Source organism: Coturnix japonica, chromosome 4 (genome assembly GCF_001577835.2).
Source record: "Coturnix japonica isolate 7356 chromosome 4, Coturnix japonica 2.1, whole genome shotgun sequence".
Lineage (NCBI taxonomy): Eukaryota > Metazoa > Chordata > Aves > Galliformes > Phasianidae > Coturnix > Coturnix japonica.
This window is the reverse complement of record NC_029519.1, coordinates 26,103,173-26,122,635: the sequence shown is the minus strand read 5'-3', so window position 1 is coordinate 26,122,635 and position 19,463 is coordinate 26,103,173. Positions and strand designations below refer to the sequence as shown.

The following is a 19,463-nucleotide window of genomic DNA, read 5'->3' as shown; positions in this document are numbered from 1 at the left end:
TAGTACTGCGCAGTTGAAGATGCCCTAAGGGCAGCTGCCTATGCTAAGTCTTGGGGGCTAACTCCAAAGAAAATGGCTCTAAGAAGGCAGCACTGCAGCATGGGGTGAGAGAGTCTGGGGACATCCTGCAGAGAATAACAGGACTTGAGGGCCAAGAAGAAATCCATAATGGGTCAATGCACTCATATCTACCATAGATGAGCCATAGGAAGTCAGTGCTCAACAAGTCAGGGTGCAATTTTGGGATACACTCATTCTTCAGCCTTCACTCCCCACACAAGCAAGCTGAATGTAAGCAAGCCCTGGTAACAGATGAGGCAGGGAAAGTAGCACCAATCTCACATGCCTGGGCTGCCCTCTGCTGTAGGCTATCCCTGTGCTCCTCTGGCCTTCCTGCTGGACAAATGCATCTCAGCAGCTTGGCTCTGTAGGCTGGCCTCTTACTTTTGAGACAACAGATGGGCTTGCACAGGGAGGCCAACAGTGACTCTTGGTGGCTGAAGCCCAGGCAGATGCCCTCCTGCTCTAGATGGAAAGAATGGTAGCTTCTGGCGGAGGGACAGAGCAGACATCTGGGAGCAGTAATGCATCTGGGCTGAGCCCCAGAACTCAGATAAGGTTGTTCCTCTGTCCCTGCTCCAGGCAGCTGTGCTGGCTCCAACCCAAATCACACCTGAACCATATCTGACTCAAAAGAGGCCGGGAGCAGAAGCCCATAAAGGAGCAGCACCAGGGTGGTTGTCTCCTCCATGCTGCTCCTAGCCATTCAGATATCTGGCACACCTCTGAAGTGCTGGGGCTTTATAGCAGCAGGGGCTAGCCTTGCTCAGTTGCATTTTGTGTGGTTGTTGTGCTGTGTATCAGCACATCCTCGCTGCTTTTCTCCAAACCCCATGAGACTCTCATGAATTACACAGCACAGAAGTCCCAGCTACAAGACCTAAGGCTCAAGATACTGACATGGCAGTCTGAAGCCAGCAAGCACCAGGTAATGTTCTTATGACCAGCAACGGTGGGTGAGTTGTCAGAATCTGGCAAAATTGGGGGTCAGAAGCAAAACAGGGGAAATGGAAGAAGGTTTTTCACACAGAGGGTGGTGATGCACTGGAACAGGTTGCTCAAAGAGGTTGTGGATGCCCAATCCCTGGAGGCATTCAAGGCCAGGCTGGATGTGGCTCTGGGCAGCCTGGTCCCGCAGCTGGCACAGCCCACATCACCCATCGCTGCAAACCAGGATTGCTTTTCCACCTCCGGCTTTTCCCCACCAGGAGGCTCTCTCTCCCTGCAAATGCTTTTCCTAGCGCCGTGCAGCCGAGTGTCCGAGCAGAAACGATCGTCCTGTCAACGCTGATGGTTGCATGCGTTTATTGTGGTCCTGTCCGGTGGGATTTGTTTGGGTTTGGTTTTGTTTCGAGTTAAGTTAGCGCTCCAACCCAAGCTTTCTGGATGAAGGAGGTGCCACGTTTTAGCCAGGGTTTTAGCCAAGGAATAGTTTGAAAGCAAATCAGTTGAACTTCTGCGTGTGCATGCACCTACTACTTTGGCAGGTACACTTTGGGAGCATTCAGTGCTTCCAGCCAACATCTGCACCTGCCCAGGCCAAGTTTCATGCCCACGAGATAAAACAGTGTGATGGTGGTGCTTTGGCATGTGAAATACTTGATCAGTTTTGGTCTCCTGCCCTGAGAGTCAGAAAAGCAGGGGAAGGATGACATAAAGGGGGTGTTACTCACAGCATTATTTAGATGAAGGTGGTGGACAAGTTCTAAAGAAATAGAGAAGGAGGAGGTGATGTTTCTTATAGAGACTGATAGCAAACTACATACCCTTTCAGCTAGGGAGCTTCTCTGAAAAGGGTTGATAGTGCTGGAAAAGCCACTTTTATTTGCCTACACTCTGTGAAATCCTACACCCAAGCAGCTGGCAAGACTCCCCAGATGCATTTGATGAGTCCTTAGCAATGACCAGCACAGGCCAGGTGCATATCAAGGTGTGTGTGTTGGGGGGGGGGGGGAGGGGCATGAGGGGCTCAGCATACTGGGAAGGTGATTGTCTTGGGGTCTGTAGGGCAAGCGTTGATCTTTATGTAAGTATGGGTTTAACCTGTGGGAATCTGAGTAAATCATTTGTTTGTGCTAGTTGAGAGAACTGAATGAGAGTATAAAGAGCATGTAAGCAGTAAACTGCCTGCTGTTCTGATAGCTACTGCTTGAGCACTGCGTGCCTGTTTTGCCAGCAGCCAGACTTTGTAAGTGGTGAAGCAGCTTTGCTCTGACCGTGAGAGTTCCTCTCTTTTGTGCTGAAGATAATTTTATGCAGCTGTGAGATCATCTCTGTGGGGATTTGGTTGGGCCAGCAAAGGCGTGTATCTGTGCTACTGGATCTCACTCTTTGCACGTCTGAGTGTTAAGCAGAGCAATTCAGAAATGCATTTCACTGTCTCCAAGAGATGAAATCTGACTCTGAACAAAAGACTCACATTAAATGCAAACTGTGTGTGGTGTGGAAATGTGATTACTTCTTTTCTTTCTAGCAGTACAGTGTTAGCTTGCTCCTGTTGTCACTTGATTACAATACCAGAAACCTTCCTAAATACCATCAATTTGCTGCTATTAGGAAACATCTGTTCTGTTTATTCTCTAACGTGGGTGAAAATGGAGATGACTTCTACTTTTGGGGATTCATAAGGCTTGCTGGTGAGCAGGGAGTCAAATGTTTTTTCTCTGCTTTACTTTACAGTAAATGCTGTTGCTCTTGTTTCTCCTTCCTCTCTCCCTTTGCTGTATCCTTTCAAAGGCTGGTGGTCTGCAAATCAATGCATGTAGTAACTGTAATTACTCCAATAACCTGGTTCAGAACTTGTATTAAGGTTTTTCGAGCTCAATAGCATTAATGCTTTCATTTAATCCTTTTCAGAAAGGTCACGCTTCTTACCTTTTAGTGTATGTTCATTTTATGGTCACAAATGAGATTTTCCATAGCAGTATCTTTCTATGTTGGTTATGCTCCCAACTATAGCCTGTTTATGGCTCATCAGAAAAAAAATGTCGAGAAGGTTGTTCTGTGCTTGGAGTGCATATGTCCAATGTACTTCAAACTTGTTTCTGTCTTGTTTGTGTAGTTCTTTTTAGCTTATAGGGTTTTTTTCTTGTGCTATTTTTTCTGATAGGAAAGCTTCTTTTATTTTTTCAGCTATGCTGAGTCCATCATCTCTTTTCAGTTCATATCCACAGAAGCTCAGTAGCTAGCTGTCTCTTGTAGTAATGGTTGTCTTCCACTTCCATTTATCATCTGCTTGCATGCTTGCTCAGAGCACTAGAAACCAAGGATACTGGGCAATCTGATGGCAGAAGTTCTCTCCACTCAAATGTTACACAAAACACCTGCTGGCAATGTAGTCAGCAAAGGGAGGTGATAGATTTGTGGTGAGGGCTGTGCCTCTTGTGGGGCAGAAGGGCCAGTAACTGCACCAGGGTTCACCTCAGCCAGTGTGAAATCCCGCATCTGCAGTGCTCTCAAGCACCTCTAAGCAGAATTCAAAAGCTGCTATTTGCCATTGGAAGCACCCAGAGAGATGCAACTTTGTAGGATACAAAGCATGTCCTCCTTAAAGAAGGATATCAAAGCTTGTTGCGTGGATTGTACAGGAAGCTCAGGATGTGTAAAATGTAGAAAGCAACCACAGTTTTTTCGCTCCTGTCTGAAATAAAGGCATGAAAGAGATGAAACCTAAGAACAGTGAAAGGCAATGCTATACTGCAATGATGCCCTATTGATCTGTGGATTACACTGCTACTTAGGATGACTGCATCACAAATAACACTTCTAGTTTTACTAACCAGAATTAAAGCAACCACGGGATGAAAACACGAGCTTCTTAGACATAAATCTTTCTGCTGCTTTTCTGTTGGTTTGGTGGAGTGCTGAAGAAATGCTTTCTGTGATCTATGCACTTTACTGCCGTGCTTGGTTGCATGCATTATGAATCTTTTATGCTTCGCTTTAGAGTAGCTTACAACACGTACTTAGGAAGGCTGAGTGCCAGACCCTTGGCTGATACAAATCAATACAGCACCACTGACTTCAGAGGTGGGCTGCCCCTGCTGTGGGCTCAGGCAGCTTTTACTCATCCTCTCGGTCCCTGTGCTGTGGTGGGAGCACTGGTAAGGATCTCATACTGTCTCCTGCTTTTGGTGCCTCTATTTGCCAACATGCAGGATGGCTGTGATGGCTTAGAGCTGCACAGTCATCTGCTTGTGCAGGTGTCACCCATTTGCAGTCAAGGGGCACAGCACTAAGTGATTAGTTTTAATTATGATGTGCTACAGAGCTGTTGCTAGAAACATTTTGCTAAATTTGAATCCTCAGTTAATACACTGATGTGTAATAACTAGCCCAGCAAAACCCAGATGATAGATATTAGCAGGCTGGGCAGTGAGAGCTGGGGGAGGTGAGATATGAAGGTGACAGCTCAGCCTTTCCCCAAGCAGTAATTGCTGTGTTGAACAGCCAAAATTCCTCAAAAAGTACTGCCAGAGGACTCAAATGAGTTGAATAGTCTGCCAGTGCCATCCATCACAATCACAACTTCAGCTGTACTTGCACCAAGCCATCTCTGCCTCTACAACAGCTTTTCTTTCTTGTTCTCAGGGTACAGAGAAGGTCAAACTCTGGGAACTGGTGGGGAAGAGCTGCTGGCCTTGCTGCTGCTCACACAGCTTCCTGGCTACCCCTATCCAAACTGTGTATCCATACCTTGCTGCATGCTTACATTTCAGTTGGAAACGTGCTGAGGGCATCTTTCAAGCAAGATCAATAACAGGATCTACTTCTTCCCAGTATGCAGCCAGAGATTCCATTGCATTTCAGACCAAGTATATTTACTCTCTGTTTGCTATTGGAAAGGAAAATAACTAAAAATAAAACCCAGAAATTGCAGGGAGAAAGGTTTTGTTTCATTGCATATTAGAGCTGATGGATGAAGGCCTAGTTCTTGACCTTTCTTTTTGTGAGAAACCTACTTCACAGCAATAGCTTTCACTCCAGCTATGTCCTGCTTCATTAGGCAGATCCTGGAGACTGCACAGAGAATTAAACCTCTATGAAATTATTCTCCAAGGATATCAGCCCTTTCTGAAGTGACGCATAACAAAGTTATAGAGGAGAACAAGTCAGTTCACAGAAGACCGCCTTCTCTAATGCCTGCTTTTCTCCATCCCCACCCTCAGTAGCTCCTTTATTCTTGGACATTAGTAAATTAAGTCATTAATCAGGTGTGTGGATCTCTTCCTCATAGCAGCTGCTCTGATGGAGATGAGGTGAGCAATGGATTCTGCGCAGGGAGGCAAAGGATTCAATTATGCGTAGGACTGGCTAAAAATTCAATGCTTCTCTTTTTTGGGTTTTCAGTCACATCTGGAAATAGCATTTACAAGGCTCAGTTTTATTTCTACCAGGCCAGTGAATCATTATGAAAATGCTGAGAGCAGTGTAAGGAGTTCCCTTACAGTTACAAGCATCCTTCTATGTTGCCATAACACCCCATTTTTCAAGTTTATTTCTTTTTCTAATGAAAGAACTGAAGGTGCGTGAACAAAGCCTTTGTCCTCTTTGACTTCCTTTCCTTTCTTGCATGATGCTCAGTACTGCTTTGAATGAGGCTCTGGTATCAGCCTACAGGGATTTTGCAGGCTCTGTAGCACAGCGTCTGAGTCATGCTCTAAAAATAGCCAGGAAAATGTCAGCCTAGCCAAAGTCATTGGCTGATTAACAACGAAGCTTCATGATTCCAGATACACACCTGATATTAGCTATATATTTGAGCTGTTTGAAAGACAAGTGTTGGTGCTATATATATATGTAATTATATATTAGAAATGATAGAACAAGCTGCTTCTGCATTTTTACAAAGCAGCTCTTATTAATGCTATTGTGTGGCTTCTTGTTGGCAAATCCTGGATGCTTTCAATATATGAAGCAATGAAAAGATCACATTTCTTGTATATGTTTTCCTGTTTCCCAGGTGTAGAAGAGACACAGAGGTGAACTGACTGGCAGTAGTTCCACAGAATGTTGGCTGCAGATTTCCTGACCCAGATTTCCACATTCCTTCTGGTCTATCCAGCAGCATGTGCAGTAAAGGCTATTACTGTGGCCTTACGGTAGAGTTGAAATTAACAGTTATTTATTGATTAGTCTGAAGTGATCATTTAAAAACTGGTGACTGTATTGTGGATGGGTATGACTGCGCAACATCTGGTACAGGCGGGAAGGTATGAGTGACAACAGTTAAGCAGAAAAGAGGTAGATGGACTGGCTGGCTGGAAGAATGGCATGTCCTTTCACAGCAAGAAGAGTGAGAAATACATTAGAAACCTGTTAGGAACTAGGACACAGAAAAACCTTTAGACCCTGAAGACAGTGCAAAACTTGTGGATATGGTTCCCCATGGGGGTAGGAGATGGTCTGTGGAAAGTTTGAGGCTGGGCTCTGGAACGTGGTAGAGGTGAAGCTGTGGTTCCCTTCTTGTGTCCTGAATTCTGACTAGGTTTAAACAGGAGGGAAGTCCTGCCTCAGGCTGCAGAATGATTCACAGTGACCAGACTGAGCGCTGGTGCCTGACGGCAATTGCTGGATAGGAAATACTTTACTGGCTGGGCTAACTGTTTGTATGCTCATCATGGAATCATAGAATGACCAGGGTTGAAAAGAAACTCAAAAATCGTTTCAACTCCCCTGCCATGGGAAGGGTTGCCAGCCACCAGACCAGGCTGCCCAGAGCCATATCCAGCCTGGCCTTGAATGCCTCCAGGGATGGGGTATTCACAACCTCTCTGGGCAACCTGCAGTCTTACTGCACCCTCAGCAAGTTCTTCACCTGTGCAGTGTCCAGGCAACTTACGCTGTGACTGTCTTGACTCCCAGTGTAAGTATGAATGGGCATTCTCTACCCCAGATGAGGACCCATCAAATAAATGGTTATTTTCTTGAGATTATTTTTAGGCAGTGAGTATGTTAAGCTGCATTTAAAAAAAAAAAAAAAAGTTTACCTGAAGAGCTATATTTTCCATTCCTGCCCTTAATGGCAGGAAGGAAAAATAAAGCTTTTAACCTGCTATTTTCAAGGAGCTTTCCTTCAATAGAGGAGTGAGATGCAGCTCCCTGCCATACTTTGTTATGCCTGATGCAGCACAGCAGGATGCTCTTCATAAGCATGCACTGCAAATAGCTTTTCCACCTTCTAAGTTATCACCTTCCCTCTGCCTGTCACAGATCTTGTAGGCCCATGAGAGCAACACCATGCGGAAGAAGCACAGCTGAAGCTGGATGACTCCCACAAGGCTCCAGTGCCTCTATGATGTGGATGCACATCTGCATCCAGCAAAACAATTGCTAGTGAGAGAGCTGCTGATGTCCCTGCATCACTCCCAGCATTTGTTCTTGGCACACAGACCCGTGCTGCTGCCTGTTTGAGCAAGTGGGTAGGAGGGCTGAGCTGAACCTATAGAATGGAGGTACAGGTTTGTCATGTCTTCTGCTGCAGAGGAACTGGAAGGTCGCAGCAGTTGGGTTACCAGCCCTTACTCAAGTGCCAAGCTGTTCACCAAGTTGTTGGCTCTGATGTCATCACTCCATTGCAGAAGGCCACCAGATTGGTCAGACACAATCTTCCCTTGATGAAGCCATGCTGATTGTCTTGGTTCATCAGCTCATATGTGATGTCCCTTAACATCTGGAGGATCTGTTCCATGATCTTCCCTGGCACAAAGGTGAGGTTCACTAGGCCCCTCCTCCCTGCCTTTCTTGTAAATAGGAGTGACATTGTCCTTTTCCAGTCACTGGAGACTTCACCTGTCAGCCATGACATTTCAAATATGACAAACAGCAGCTTGGCAGCCACATCAGCCAGCTGTCTTGGACCCTGGGATGCATGTCATCCAGCACCACGGACTTGTCCACAGTCAGTCTCATGAGTGGGTTTCAGACTTGCTCTGTCCTTACAGTGGGTGGGAGTTTTCTCCCCTAGTTCCCACCTAGAGGTTCAGGTATGTGAGAATCCCGGCTGTAGTGAACACTGAAGCAAAGAACACGTCAGGTGAGTAGTACATCAGTCTTCTCTGTATCTGTTGTAGCCAGTTCTCCTTTCTCATTTAGAGAAGAGATACATGCTCTTTGACTTGTCTCTTCTGATGTATGTACCTGTAGAATCCCTTCTTGTTGTTCTTAACATCTTGAAGCCTGACTCCTGCAGTAAAGTAACTCCCTCTTGGTACACAGCGAAAAAGCTTTTTGCCCCAGCAAGGGAAGGTAGTTGGGGTCAGTGGAGCCCATTCCATGGTCTTAAATCTGCACCATTCATTTGCAATACCACAGAAAGGTGCACTCACAAGATAACTGGACTGACCCCCACCTTTTGAGCTCCTGTCTAGGCCTAGAGACTATGAGAGCTAAAAGAGGACCAGAGAGCAGCTATGTCCTGTAGAGGACTTGTAGATGGGGAGGAAGGGGTCTGGCAACTGCACTCTGAAGTTGAGATCCCGCTGGAACAAAGGCAGGGCTGGGGATCTGGACCCCATAGTAGAAGAGAGACTAGAGAGGTGATCTGATTGGTATCTGAATCATTGCAGCTTTTGGGAGAGATTTAAATATTCAATGGGATGAAATGTTTAAATCTTCTATTGCTACTGCTTGGTACTGATACACATGCTATAAAAGAAAATATTTCTACCGAGGGACTTGCAAATAAGTATTCCTCCATGACCTTCAGGCTTAAGCAGACACTCTTTTATAAGCTGAATAAATGCAGATTACCAATAACATTTCCCTGCTTCAGCTGTCCTTATTCTTGCGTTGGGGACAGGAAAGGTGCAGAAGATAACAGAGTGTTTATGTATGCTAGAAGGGCCTGTTCCTTCTCAAAAAGTGAAGAATAATTTTGCATATCATCTTGTTATGGTAATATACTTTCACTGTCTGTCAGTTTTTCTCTATATTGTAACTCTGTCTGTCATCCTTCATAAATAATTTTGAAAGATTTGATTGGTTAAGCAGACAGTGCTGCTTTATCAAATAAATATTCTGTGGACACAGACATGAGAAGAGGAGGGAAAGAACTCCCCCAGAGTTGGGCCTTGCTATTCTGGCCCTTCTTAGGCTACTATTCTACTGATTGCATGAGACCCAAGTCTCCAGATTATCAGTGATTAATTGACTAAGATGCAACATTTGAAAATGTCTATTACTACAATCATTTATTGGCATATAAGGCATAGGTCTACACATTAAAATTAACAGACTGTGAATTTATACTATTACAATTGCATCTGAATTATTCCCTGCAGCATTATGTTATTCGGGGGGGGGGGGGGGGGAGAGAGAAATAACCCCTTAATCCAGACCAGCATAATTCACTTCCAAATTAGTCCCTCTCTACTCGGCTCTTGAGAGGCCCCATCTGGAGTGCTGCGTCCAGGCCTGGAGCTCCCCATCGCAAGAACGATGCAGGGCTCTTGGAATGGGTACAATTCAAGTAACCCTCGTGTTACTGAGCAACTTAAAGAGGAAATGGAAAAAGAAAGAAATAAATGAGAAGGCCAGCCCACATGGCATGTAAGGGAAGCAGCAGCAAGGCCAGCCCCTATTTGGAATTGTAGTTGGCTCCACTTTAGAATTGGCTGAAGCCAGTCTGGCCACAAGCCAAATGAAAAAGGTGACACCAGGTCCCCTACCATGATTGACTGCTTTTCAGGCATTATTCTGGATTCTTCAGGACTGGTTGAGACATCAGCTCTTGGGACATCATCTGGGCTTGGGAAGTAATATAATTATTACATAAATATCTGAACATTGTGCTATTTTGGAATACAGGGTGTTCACTACATTTGAATTTGTCTTTGAAGAAGAGCACATGGGAAGTGCTGATACAGCTGGCTGTCAGCCTGCAGAAACTCACCAGGTCATAATTCTGTGCTAGCACTACTTCCTTTGCTTTTTAAAATCAGTATTCACATTTTATTATCAAGGCTATCTAAAGGTAAGTGCCTCTACAAATCAGTTGTTTGGTTTTGGTCCTGTTATCCGCTTACAGGAAAGTTAGAGAAAACTGGTGTGTGTTCTCCTCTTGTGAACATAACTATTTCTTGGTTGCACTAAATGTTGCAGATTGCCTATACTACCCTCTCATCCTGATGAGGGCCTACACAAATGAGCACTCTTAATGTCCCTCTGCATGAAGAAGGCACAGTTCTGCATTTGCCAAGCCAAGTAAGACAACTTTTAATTTGAATTGAATGTACTTTGTTGATGAACACCTATGATAGCAAATGATCAAGAAGTGGGGTCAAGTTGTTGCCCTTCCTTGTGTTTGATGTCTTTTGCCTCAAAACGTGAAAAATTCCTTTACTATTTCTTGGGACATTCAATGATCTCACAAATTCAGATCAAGGGTGTCAGGTGCTCCTATAGGCACAAGCAGAACTGGGATCTAAAGCAAGTGCCAAAGCCATGTCCAACAGATGTACATACAAAATTATATATATATGTATATATGTATGTATATCTTTTGAAATGTGTTGACTGTACCTAACTTCTTGTAAAAATTACATCATATGCGTATATGTGGAACTAACTATAAAACTTTGTTTTGTTACTGTTAGTGGTTTAGTTAGAGATTTTCTCCAATAATTCCACATAATTATAGTGCATATACTCACCAACAAAATGAAATTAAATGTAGCTTTTAAAAGTAGCTAAGCCCTGCTCAATGTATGGTAGAATTCCTGATCCTCAATCTAGTTCCCCTTTGAGTAAGCGTAAGTCTATTTGTCATGCAACAACAGTCCTGCTGGAATACCCACTCATTAGTCATAGATGAGAAGATATTTTTTTTATCCTTGATTAAAAATAAACCAGGTTATTTGCTTGGTCCTGACCTACAATGTAGATAGTGTAAGCCAACAAGTAGCATTGCTCACTGTGCTATTTGTGCACTGGGAGAATACAGAGCAGGAAGGCAGGGGTTGAGTGCCTCTCTTGGAAGGAGCTTATATTATTCTTTTGCACTGACAAACACTCTCTCTTCTGATGTGCTGAACTAGATGCTCTTGTGCCATCAGGAACTCTTCAAACTTAGTTCAGCTACTAGAGGATGGTTACCTCCAGACAGATGGAGAGCTTATTTTTAAAGGAATCAATGGAGTCCATCAGTGGGAACTTTTAGAATATAACAGTTATTTCAGAGTTTCTAAGTGATCAAAATGTTCCCTTGTTAAAACGTGGTGGACTGTTATTAACGGAAAACTTTAACATTTTGCACCCAAACATATTTCTCTTTGGCATTGATCTAAGCTAGATTATAAATTACTTAGAAAGGAGATTTATCTTTTCCAATGTTGGCATGCTTATGGGCTGCTCTGTATAATTCATAATTGATACTTTATGGACTAATATTTCTAATATGTAGAAAGAGCTTAAGAATATGCTTAACTACTCAGCATAACTAAAGACTGACTAATAACTCTGTTGCTTTATGTATTAAGAGACAGTTTTGTATTTAGTCGTACCTAGAAAAATGAATGAAAGTGGTGCAAGTGGTTTCCTGTTGCGATTACATGCCACTAACAACTCTGTTCACTGTATGTCATAGAGAAAAAATTATCCCTTGTAAAATGCTTCAGCCATTTGTTTCTGCCTGTTCCCTTCTATTCTGTCTCCTCTCCTTCTATACTCTTGCATTAGGTACTTTTCTGTTTCTTTTAGCTTGTTTACACATCTTTTTTTTCCTTAAGCTATATTTTTTCTTCATTCTCATTCTATTTCTCTCATTCCTTTCTTTCACTTTTGTTTGTCCATGGCCAAGAATGTGTTGAAGAATGATGCATCTTCCTCTTAGACCCAGCAAACATTTCTGGAGTGGCTCAAAGGCACAGTTTTGCCCTGAATTCAAGCAATGGTGCATAAGAATGTCACTAGTGGTAACAAACAAACAGATGGTGAGCTTCTACCAAGCACAACTGTGTTGGTTTCGAGTGCTTTTGCTGTTTCTGCATGAGTGTATGGAGATAGGTACCACGTTGCTTTCTACTAATGTTTTAATCTAATGCCCCAAACACAGGGAAACTGTGGGATGATGTCAGGACCTTTGTGGATGCCTGAAAAGTAGGCAAGTATTAATCTGAACCAACCAACCTGGATTCTAGGTTGTCTTAGAGCTTGCAGTTATTTAGGCTAGGGAAGCTCTAGCTCAAAATACCTCCTGAATCACAGGCTGTCTTTCTGATGGTGAGACTGGCTTAGAAGCTGGCTAATTGCCCAGAATAGCTATGCAAAGTTAGCAAAGCAAGGCATTTATATGTAGAGACAAACTCTGATCCCAGATTCTAAGCAGCTGTTTGGTGGGCAGCCAGGAGTGAGATGGAGGAAAAGCAGCAGCCAGGAGCCTGCCGAACAGTTGATTTTCTCTTTGCTGCTGAAATTCTGTTTGATTTACTGTGTCTTAATTAACATGGAAACCAAGATGAAGATAGGTTCTCTGTAGCTTTGCTCATGCAGCCAATTGGACCACATAAACTAGCCTTCTCTGTCATGAGAAACACTACTGGGAGCTGTTTTCTTCCTGCAGCGGTAGGGTAAGGCAGCAAAGACTAGTGCTGTGGTGTAAACAGAACAAAGTGTCAGGCATTAGCCTTTTAATTGGATATTACCTCTAACTGAGAGCTTTGATTTTACCTTTGAGGAATCTCAGTTACATTGGTAGCACGTACGTCTTGGAAATCTCCAAACTCTTTACTTCTTAAATCTAAACTTTGACTCTCCCATTTACCTCAGTTTTTTAAAACATTTAAAAAAGCAACACTAAAATGCTGCAATTTGACTATAGTATGTATACTGCCCTTTTTAAAAGAGCAAATTGTTAATTTATGCATTTACTGTGATGCTTTATTATTATTAATATACATTGTGCATTTTATCCATATCTATTAATATACATATGTATATGTATTTACAAATGTTTACTGTATTTAATCAGTGTTAGGGTGTTGTATTGTTTTTATTCATTTGCATCAGTTTCTACAATTTTGATCCCCCTAATCCTTACCACAAGCACAGCCAGCTTTTTCTCAAGATATTATGAATAAAAATAAATTTGAAGTGTTTATGTAAGGTTTTACAGATATAGCTTCATGCACAGTGATAAGGATACCAGTTGAGTTGAAAGTATCTATTGACTATATAAGATTCCTGAAAAGATTAAGAACAGATTTGATTGAGAACGTGTGGCAGAAAACACAGGCTTGATCCTTTAACTACAGGCAGATTTAATTCTGTGGTTTCCTAAAGGCCCTCTCTATGGGGGGAGGGGAAAATCGACAGAAAGATCACTTCCCTTCTTTCTCTCTTCCCCACTGAATAAATGAATAAATAAAATTTTAAATAAATAATTAAAAAAAATAGCTTTATTCCTATTTCTTTTCTAACATCTCCCATAGCTTTTTATTATGGTCATTCTCTATTTTTTTGATTGAAAAAATATTAAAAATTGCATACATTCTTCTTTAAGGTTTCAAAGAGTTAAACAGACTGCACAGTCTTATAAACACATGATTATATGCAGGAAACAGCATTCTGTGAAACTCAGAAATACAGCAGCGTGACACAGATCAGTGTTTCTTTACATGGTCCATTCAGGAAATTAATACACACCAATTCCTGTGTGGTTTTACAGGGTAATACGGCTCAAATGCAATGTCCTCCTGGGTTACACTGAGTGCGGTATCATTATTTATAGGGGACTTGAATGTGTTCAGCTGGACCTGATGTAAAGTTCTCAAAGCAAGTATGTCAGTTCTTCAAAATATAGTATCTTACCTCAGTATAGTCTGTTATTTTCAATCAGCAGGCAAACAGCTGGTAAGCTATGAATTACTCTTCATTTTGATATCAGATTAACCGATTTTATTATCATTTCAAGAATCACCTAGTTCCATTAAGAACATGTCACTGAAATGTATAAGTACAAATTCAGGCAGCAGCTGCCACTGATGAGTTATTAAGCATTTGATCACACAAAGCTAGATTCAACAAGCAAAAAACAGGTAAAATTAAGCAACAGTGCACACACTGAACAGTAACTGAAGAAATTCAAAGCAGTAATTATTCAACTATTTTTGCTAAGGAGTAAGAGGCATGGCAATTATAATACAGTAATATGACTCTTACATATTAACTCAGTTTGCAGACTAAACCAGGAGGTCAGATCTTGTATTTTGCTTCATGATGTCTCCCTACACACTAATGCTTTTGAGATCTTGGAGTAATTTTTCAGGCTTCTGCCTTTAGCAACCAGAAATGCTGCTGAAGAACTTGGACTAATGAAAGTTGTAAGCTAAGTGCAAATTAAATTAACTCTGAAAATTGTTCAGTACACAAATGAGTACATGAATAGACCAGTACCTCAGCTTTTTCCTGGCTTTCCACAGAGGCTCAGTCCCTATTTTGAATAGAAAGTTTATCCTCTATTTTAGCATAACTGAGATAATGAAGTATATAGAAAAGCAAGGAATATAACTGGAAGGTAAACAAAGCTTGCTTTGACTGAAGGATAAACAGACCTAACCAGTTCGTGACTGAGCAAAGCTAACTAAGTGCTATGACAAAGAATAAAGTATTTTAATTCAGGTGCTTAGCAAAAATAGCTCATGAAGAGTCCTGTGCTAAGTAATTACTGACTATCCACACTCCTAAAGCAAAATTAAGTCCAGCACTTTCTCTGTTGTCCAAGAAAACTTATGTTGTCTCTCAGGAAATCCATCATCTCCACCAGGAGCAAATACGTAAATGCAATTATACCGTCTCAATCTTCAGAATAAACATAATTCCTTACTGGTGGTTTTGTTTTTGTTTGATTGTTTGTTTTTGTCACTCCTCTCATGCTGAAGAAGCAGTGCCCATGGAGCTTCTTGCAGAACTGGTTCAGTGACTTCTGATCTGTCTGACTGCTCCTAGAGGTGCTAACAGGAAGATGCAAGATGAATTTGGATCCCTGAACCAGAGAGAATGCAGCAAATCCTGCTGTTGTCTCCACTGTATACCTCCCTTTTTTCCCCCTAGCATCTCACTGAAACATGATGATGATGCCTTTTGCAGGGCAGCTGCTTTTTATACCAACTGCTGTCAAATGTTTGTTTGTTTTCCTCTTGTGTTAGTAACATTAGTTCAACTGTGTGCAGCTCTCTAAGGTGTATTGGAAAAGGCTGTTAAACCAAATGGAAGTAAAGAGTGTCAGTTACATCCAAATGATGGCTGGCTACTTTAGGAAGTATTATGGAATTGTTGTGGAGTGATAATGGCCTTGAGAGTGACTGACCACAGTTCTGATTGTGAAAGACGCTGTGGTTAGAGCTGGGAAGTGGGAAAATTGCTGGTAGTGGGTGCTGTGATTTGAGTACCTTCATTGGGAAAATCGCAGCAGATTTACTACTGGGTGACTTGAAGCAAGAATTGCTTTTTACAATCCAGTTTGCTCATCTGTAGAAGTGCCTGCAATCTGCCCATGCAGGAACACGGTACAAGTGACATCATTATTTTTGAGTGCTTCTTGTTTCTTCACTAAAAGGCGTTACTGACATAGAAACACCGAGTTGTGGCCACTGAGTTAACCACACGCTTAGAAACCTCAGGCTTTTTCTTTCTACCCCCTCTTTAATTCCCCATCTCACCTAACTCAGCATCCTATGGCCTTTCAAACCATCAGTGCCATTCATAAACCAAATACCTATCATTAAAAGCTCAACACCTGCTCTCTCCACATACAAATAAGATGCTCATTTAAGGCAGTCTAAGCCCTAAGCTTCCAGATAACGATGGCTGTGCTTGTGTGCGCCCTCAGCTGACTCGCTCACGCCGGTGCAGCGGTCCCGCCCCTCTCCCCGCACGGGGCGCGCAGGTGCGGGGTGCGCGCTTTAGCACGGGGTGCGCGCACGGCCGGGCCGGGCGCCGCTGATGTCACCGTCGTTTTCGGCGCTGCGGCTGCTGCTGCTATTGGGGGCGCCGCCGCCCGTGGCCGCTCCTCCGTGCGGGTAGGCGGCTGGAGCGCCGAGGGTATGCGGCTGCCGCCCCTCCGCCCTCCGGCCGTGCCGCGGGCCGCGGCCGGGCATGGTGGAGTCTGATGCGGCCGCTGCGCGCTTGAGTCCCCGGCAGGGCGGCCGCCCTTTGTCCGCACCGGGAGCATGTGGGTGAACCCCGAGGAGGTGCTGCTGGCCAACGCGCTGTGGGTGACGGAGCGGGCCAACCCCTACTTCATCCTGCAGCGGAGAAAGGGGCACGGCGGAGATGGAGGCGGCGGGGGCCTGGCTGGTAAGGGCGCTGCTGGGAGGGTCGGAGCTGCCCCTGTTGCTGCAGCGCTGCGGGGTCGCCAGGTGCTTTCGTGGCATTGAAGCTCAGGTTCCTCTTAGGGTTTACACACGGAAAGCCGAGGCTTTGTGCGGGTGGTCAGCGGTGCCTGATGTCTCCCGACGAGAGGGTGTGACCTGCAGGGCTTCTCGTCACATTGGAGGTTTGAGCCTCCAGGGCGTGCTGTTGGAAATGAGAGCAGGCTGTAATTCACTGCCGTATGAGATCAGAACGGGTTTGTTTTGGCTTCTCCGTCTTCCCTGAGATGTCCTTGTGAAGTCTGTTCCCTGAATGCTTCGTTTTCAGCCGCTGTCAGCTGGAAATGCATCAGTAGTCTTGCATGTGTTGGTCCGTGCAATACCGTGTGTATGCATCTGGCAAAACCTTCTATTATTTGTAGGTAATGGGTATACGTTTAAATAGAAGTGGAGCTAAGCAGCTCGATGACGTTACCACCGCTCCCTCTTATCTGGCAGAAAATGTGCACGCGTGCTCTCTGCAGGCAGGGTGGCCTTTCCCATACCTGCTTACACTGATGCTGGTTTTCTTCAGGCTAAGCAAAATAAACACACAGGCTGCATTCAAGGTCCTGAGTTTGCTTACCAGAAGATTAAGTGTTCCTTCAGCCCTTGAATGCTCTGTGGACTCGCAATTTGCAATCTCAACTAAGACATCACGGTGAAGTGTTGTTGTATGGAGGCCCTTGAGATCTTAGCACTGAAGGTTAACAAAGCCCACCTTATTCTTGCACAGAAAACGACTAGCAGATGTTTCACATCAGCTGTGGATGTCTGTTGTTTTCCTGCTGTCTTTGTTCTGTTGGTTTTTGGTCTCTGAAGTTACAGAAAAATCCACAGTGTTGACAAATCCACTTAGAATTGGCTTGTTTCAAAAGTTTACAACCCTGCTGTTTTGGCTGAGGATTTCTTTGTGGACTCTCACAGATTACATACTGGCCTCCAAGGGACTTTTTCCTCTTGGTACTCGGTTGACTTCACCATTTTAGAGCATGGGTTTGCAAGGCAGCGATGGGCATGTGAGTGAGGAAGAAAGAAAGGGATGAGGAGCATCCAGACTGCTCCCAGCTTGGTAGGTGCAGTAGGAAGCTCAAGTAACAACCTAAAAAGACACCTGCCTTTTAATGTGTAAAACTCGTTACGATTGCTCTGACAAAAACCAGATCACGTATTCTTGAAGCTGACTGGAAACACTGAATGTAAGATCTCACTGGGGCTGAGTCATCAAAATGTATGTATTTAAAAGAGGATGTAAGTTCAGTTGTCGCCCTTTCTTTCCTTGCAATCTAAGTTCTGCTGATTTGTCCTCCCTCATTATTGACTCTTCAAGTCATTTGTCTTAAACCTTAGAATGGTAATTGATTTTCTGGTTGTTGAGAATATGCACCCAGTGTCATGAGATGGCTTTGATGCGTAACTTAAACCATGGTTCAGCAGTGAGAAGCATTGATTTTCTGGCAATCCCTTCAGATGTTGTTTTTCTGTGAATCTAAACGGTCTGAGCTGGGCTAAGTATAGTGTTCTTCTTTCTATTTGTTGATGTTTCAGACTTGGCAGAAAATAAGTTGAGGGTGTGCTGTAGTGCCTTTGTGTCGGTGTAGCTGACAGAAAAGGTAGATTGCTTTCCCAGAAGTGGCGACTTGGGAAGGTTCAGCATAGACTTCTCCAAACAGCCCTGTGCTTGGATGCTGTGACTAAAAATGCATCTGAAGGCTGGCAGTCATCCTCAAAGTGAATGCTTGGGTCTCTGTGTATCTGTCTTCCATCATTTGCTTGTCACCCTCCAGTAAAGGGATGTTACTATCGCCAGAGAAAAGTCCAAACAACTTTCATGTCTTTGGACACACTTCATCTGAAAAACAAGCAGTTTGTTTAGCATTAGGAGCAATTGAAATTAATTCTTGTGGCTTTACATTGAGAAGGAGCAGTACTCACATTACCTGTTCTCTTGGATCTACTCTGAGTGCAGCAACCCTTGGCTGGAAAGACAATATCAGGAACTCCCGGAGGAGGGCTGAAATCTCAGCCCTATCTGTAGTGATTCTCTCCTCTTGGCCTCTGTTTATACAGCTCAGCAGAAAGAAGAGAGCATAATTTCATTACTCATTTGGATGTTAGAGACTTCTTTCTACCCTTAGTTTAGTATCAAATTATAACCTGTTAGAAGCATGACAATCATCTTGTTTGTATTAGGACAGTGCCTAATTAGTGAATCCCTAGAAACCAGCTCTGCTAACAAAATGTGTCTGACAAATGGTTTGCTTAAGATCTGCAGCTTTTCTACTAGGCTATGTGAAGCCATTTTAGACTAATTTAGGTCATGGACTCCTGTAAATGATTGTCATTTTGTCAGAACCAGTTACTTCGCTGCATTTTTCCTTTGTAAGTATGCCTTTCCTGAAAGGCTATTTAAATTTTTCCATTTTTAACCAAAGTAAAAAGGGAAAGACATCCAATTTGTATTTTAAATCATTTTTGTCACTGCTGTCTTACAAACTTGCTTTGTCTTGCATCACCGCATGATTCTTCCAAAGACTAGGCTAAAAAAATAGTATGTTCCTGCTGTAAAAGTGCCTGATAGTTGCACATAGGCCCGTATGTTGTGTCTGCATGGCCTTCACCCAAGAGTTTAATCTTCCTTTAGTTTACTGTTAGGGGAAAAAGTCATTTCTAAAAGATGCTGGTTGTTTTTAAACCTCTCTCATTAACTACTCTGTTTCCTGTTTGTTAGCTACCTGCCCTGCTCAGGCTGGTAGATTGGCCTGTGTGAAATACTTCCTTCTTAGAGGATCCAGTGTGTAATATAGGACAACTTGTGTCACCTGATAAACAGGCAGTTGGAGAGAATGTGAACAGAGACCTCTCACATCATTTGGGCACTGTGTGCTGTATGACCATATTACTTACACAGATGCAAGGATCTTGGACAGGTCATAAACTTTATGAATAACTAAAAGGTTTAGTTTGTTTGTTTAATTAGTAGATATTGTGTTCTGATACATCACATAGATTAAAAGTCTCTCTATCTGCTTTCAGTTATGATGTGATAAAGCTTGT

The 19,463-nt window shown here is 43.3% G+C and overlaps 1 protein-coding gene across 1 annotated transcript in view; it reads left to right on the top strand.

Moving 5' to 3' along the window:
- The first annotated feature begins 15,984 nt into the window (after positions 1–15,984).
- The window catches only part of TBC1D9 (TBC1 domain family member 9), a 34,117-nt gene continuing 30,638 nt past the window's right edge, over positions 15,985–19,463 (top strand). The window contains exon 1 of the mRNA XM_015861047.2: positions 15,985–16,353. Within this exon, the coding sequence (XP_015716533.1) occupies positions 16,227–16,353 (127 nt within the window). The 5' untranslated portion in view covers positions 15,985–16,226. The remainder of the gene's footprint in view (positions 16,354–19,463) is intronic.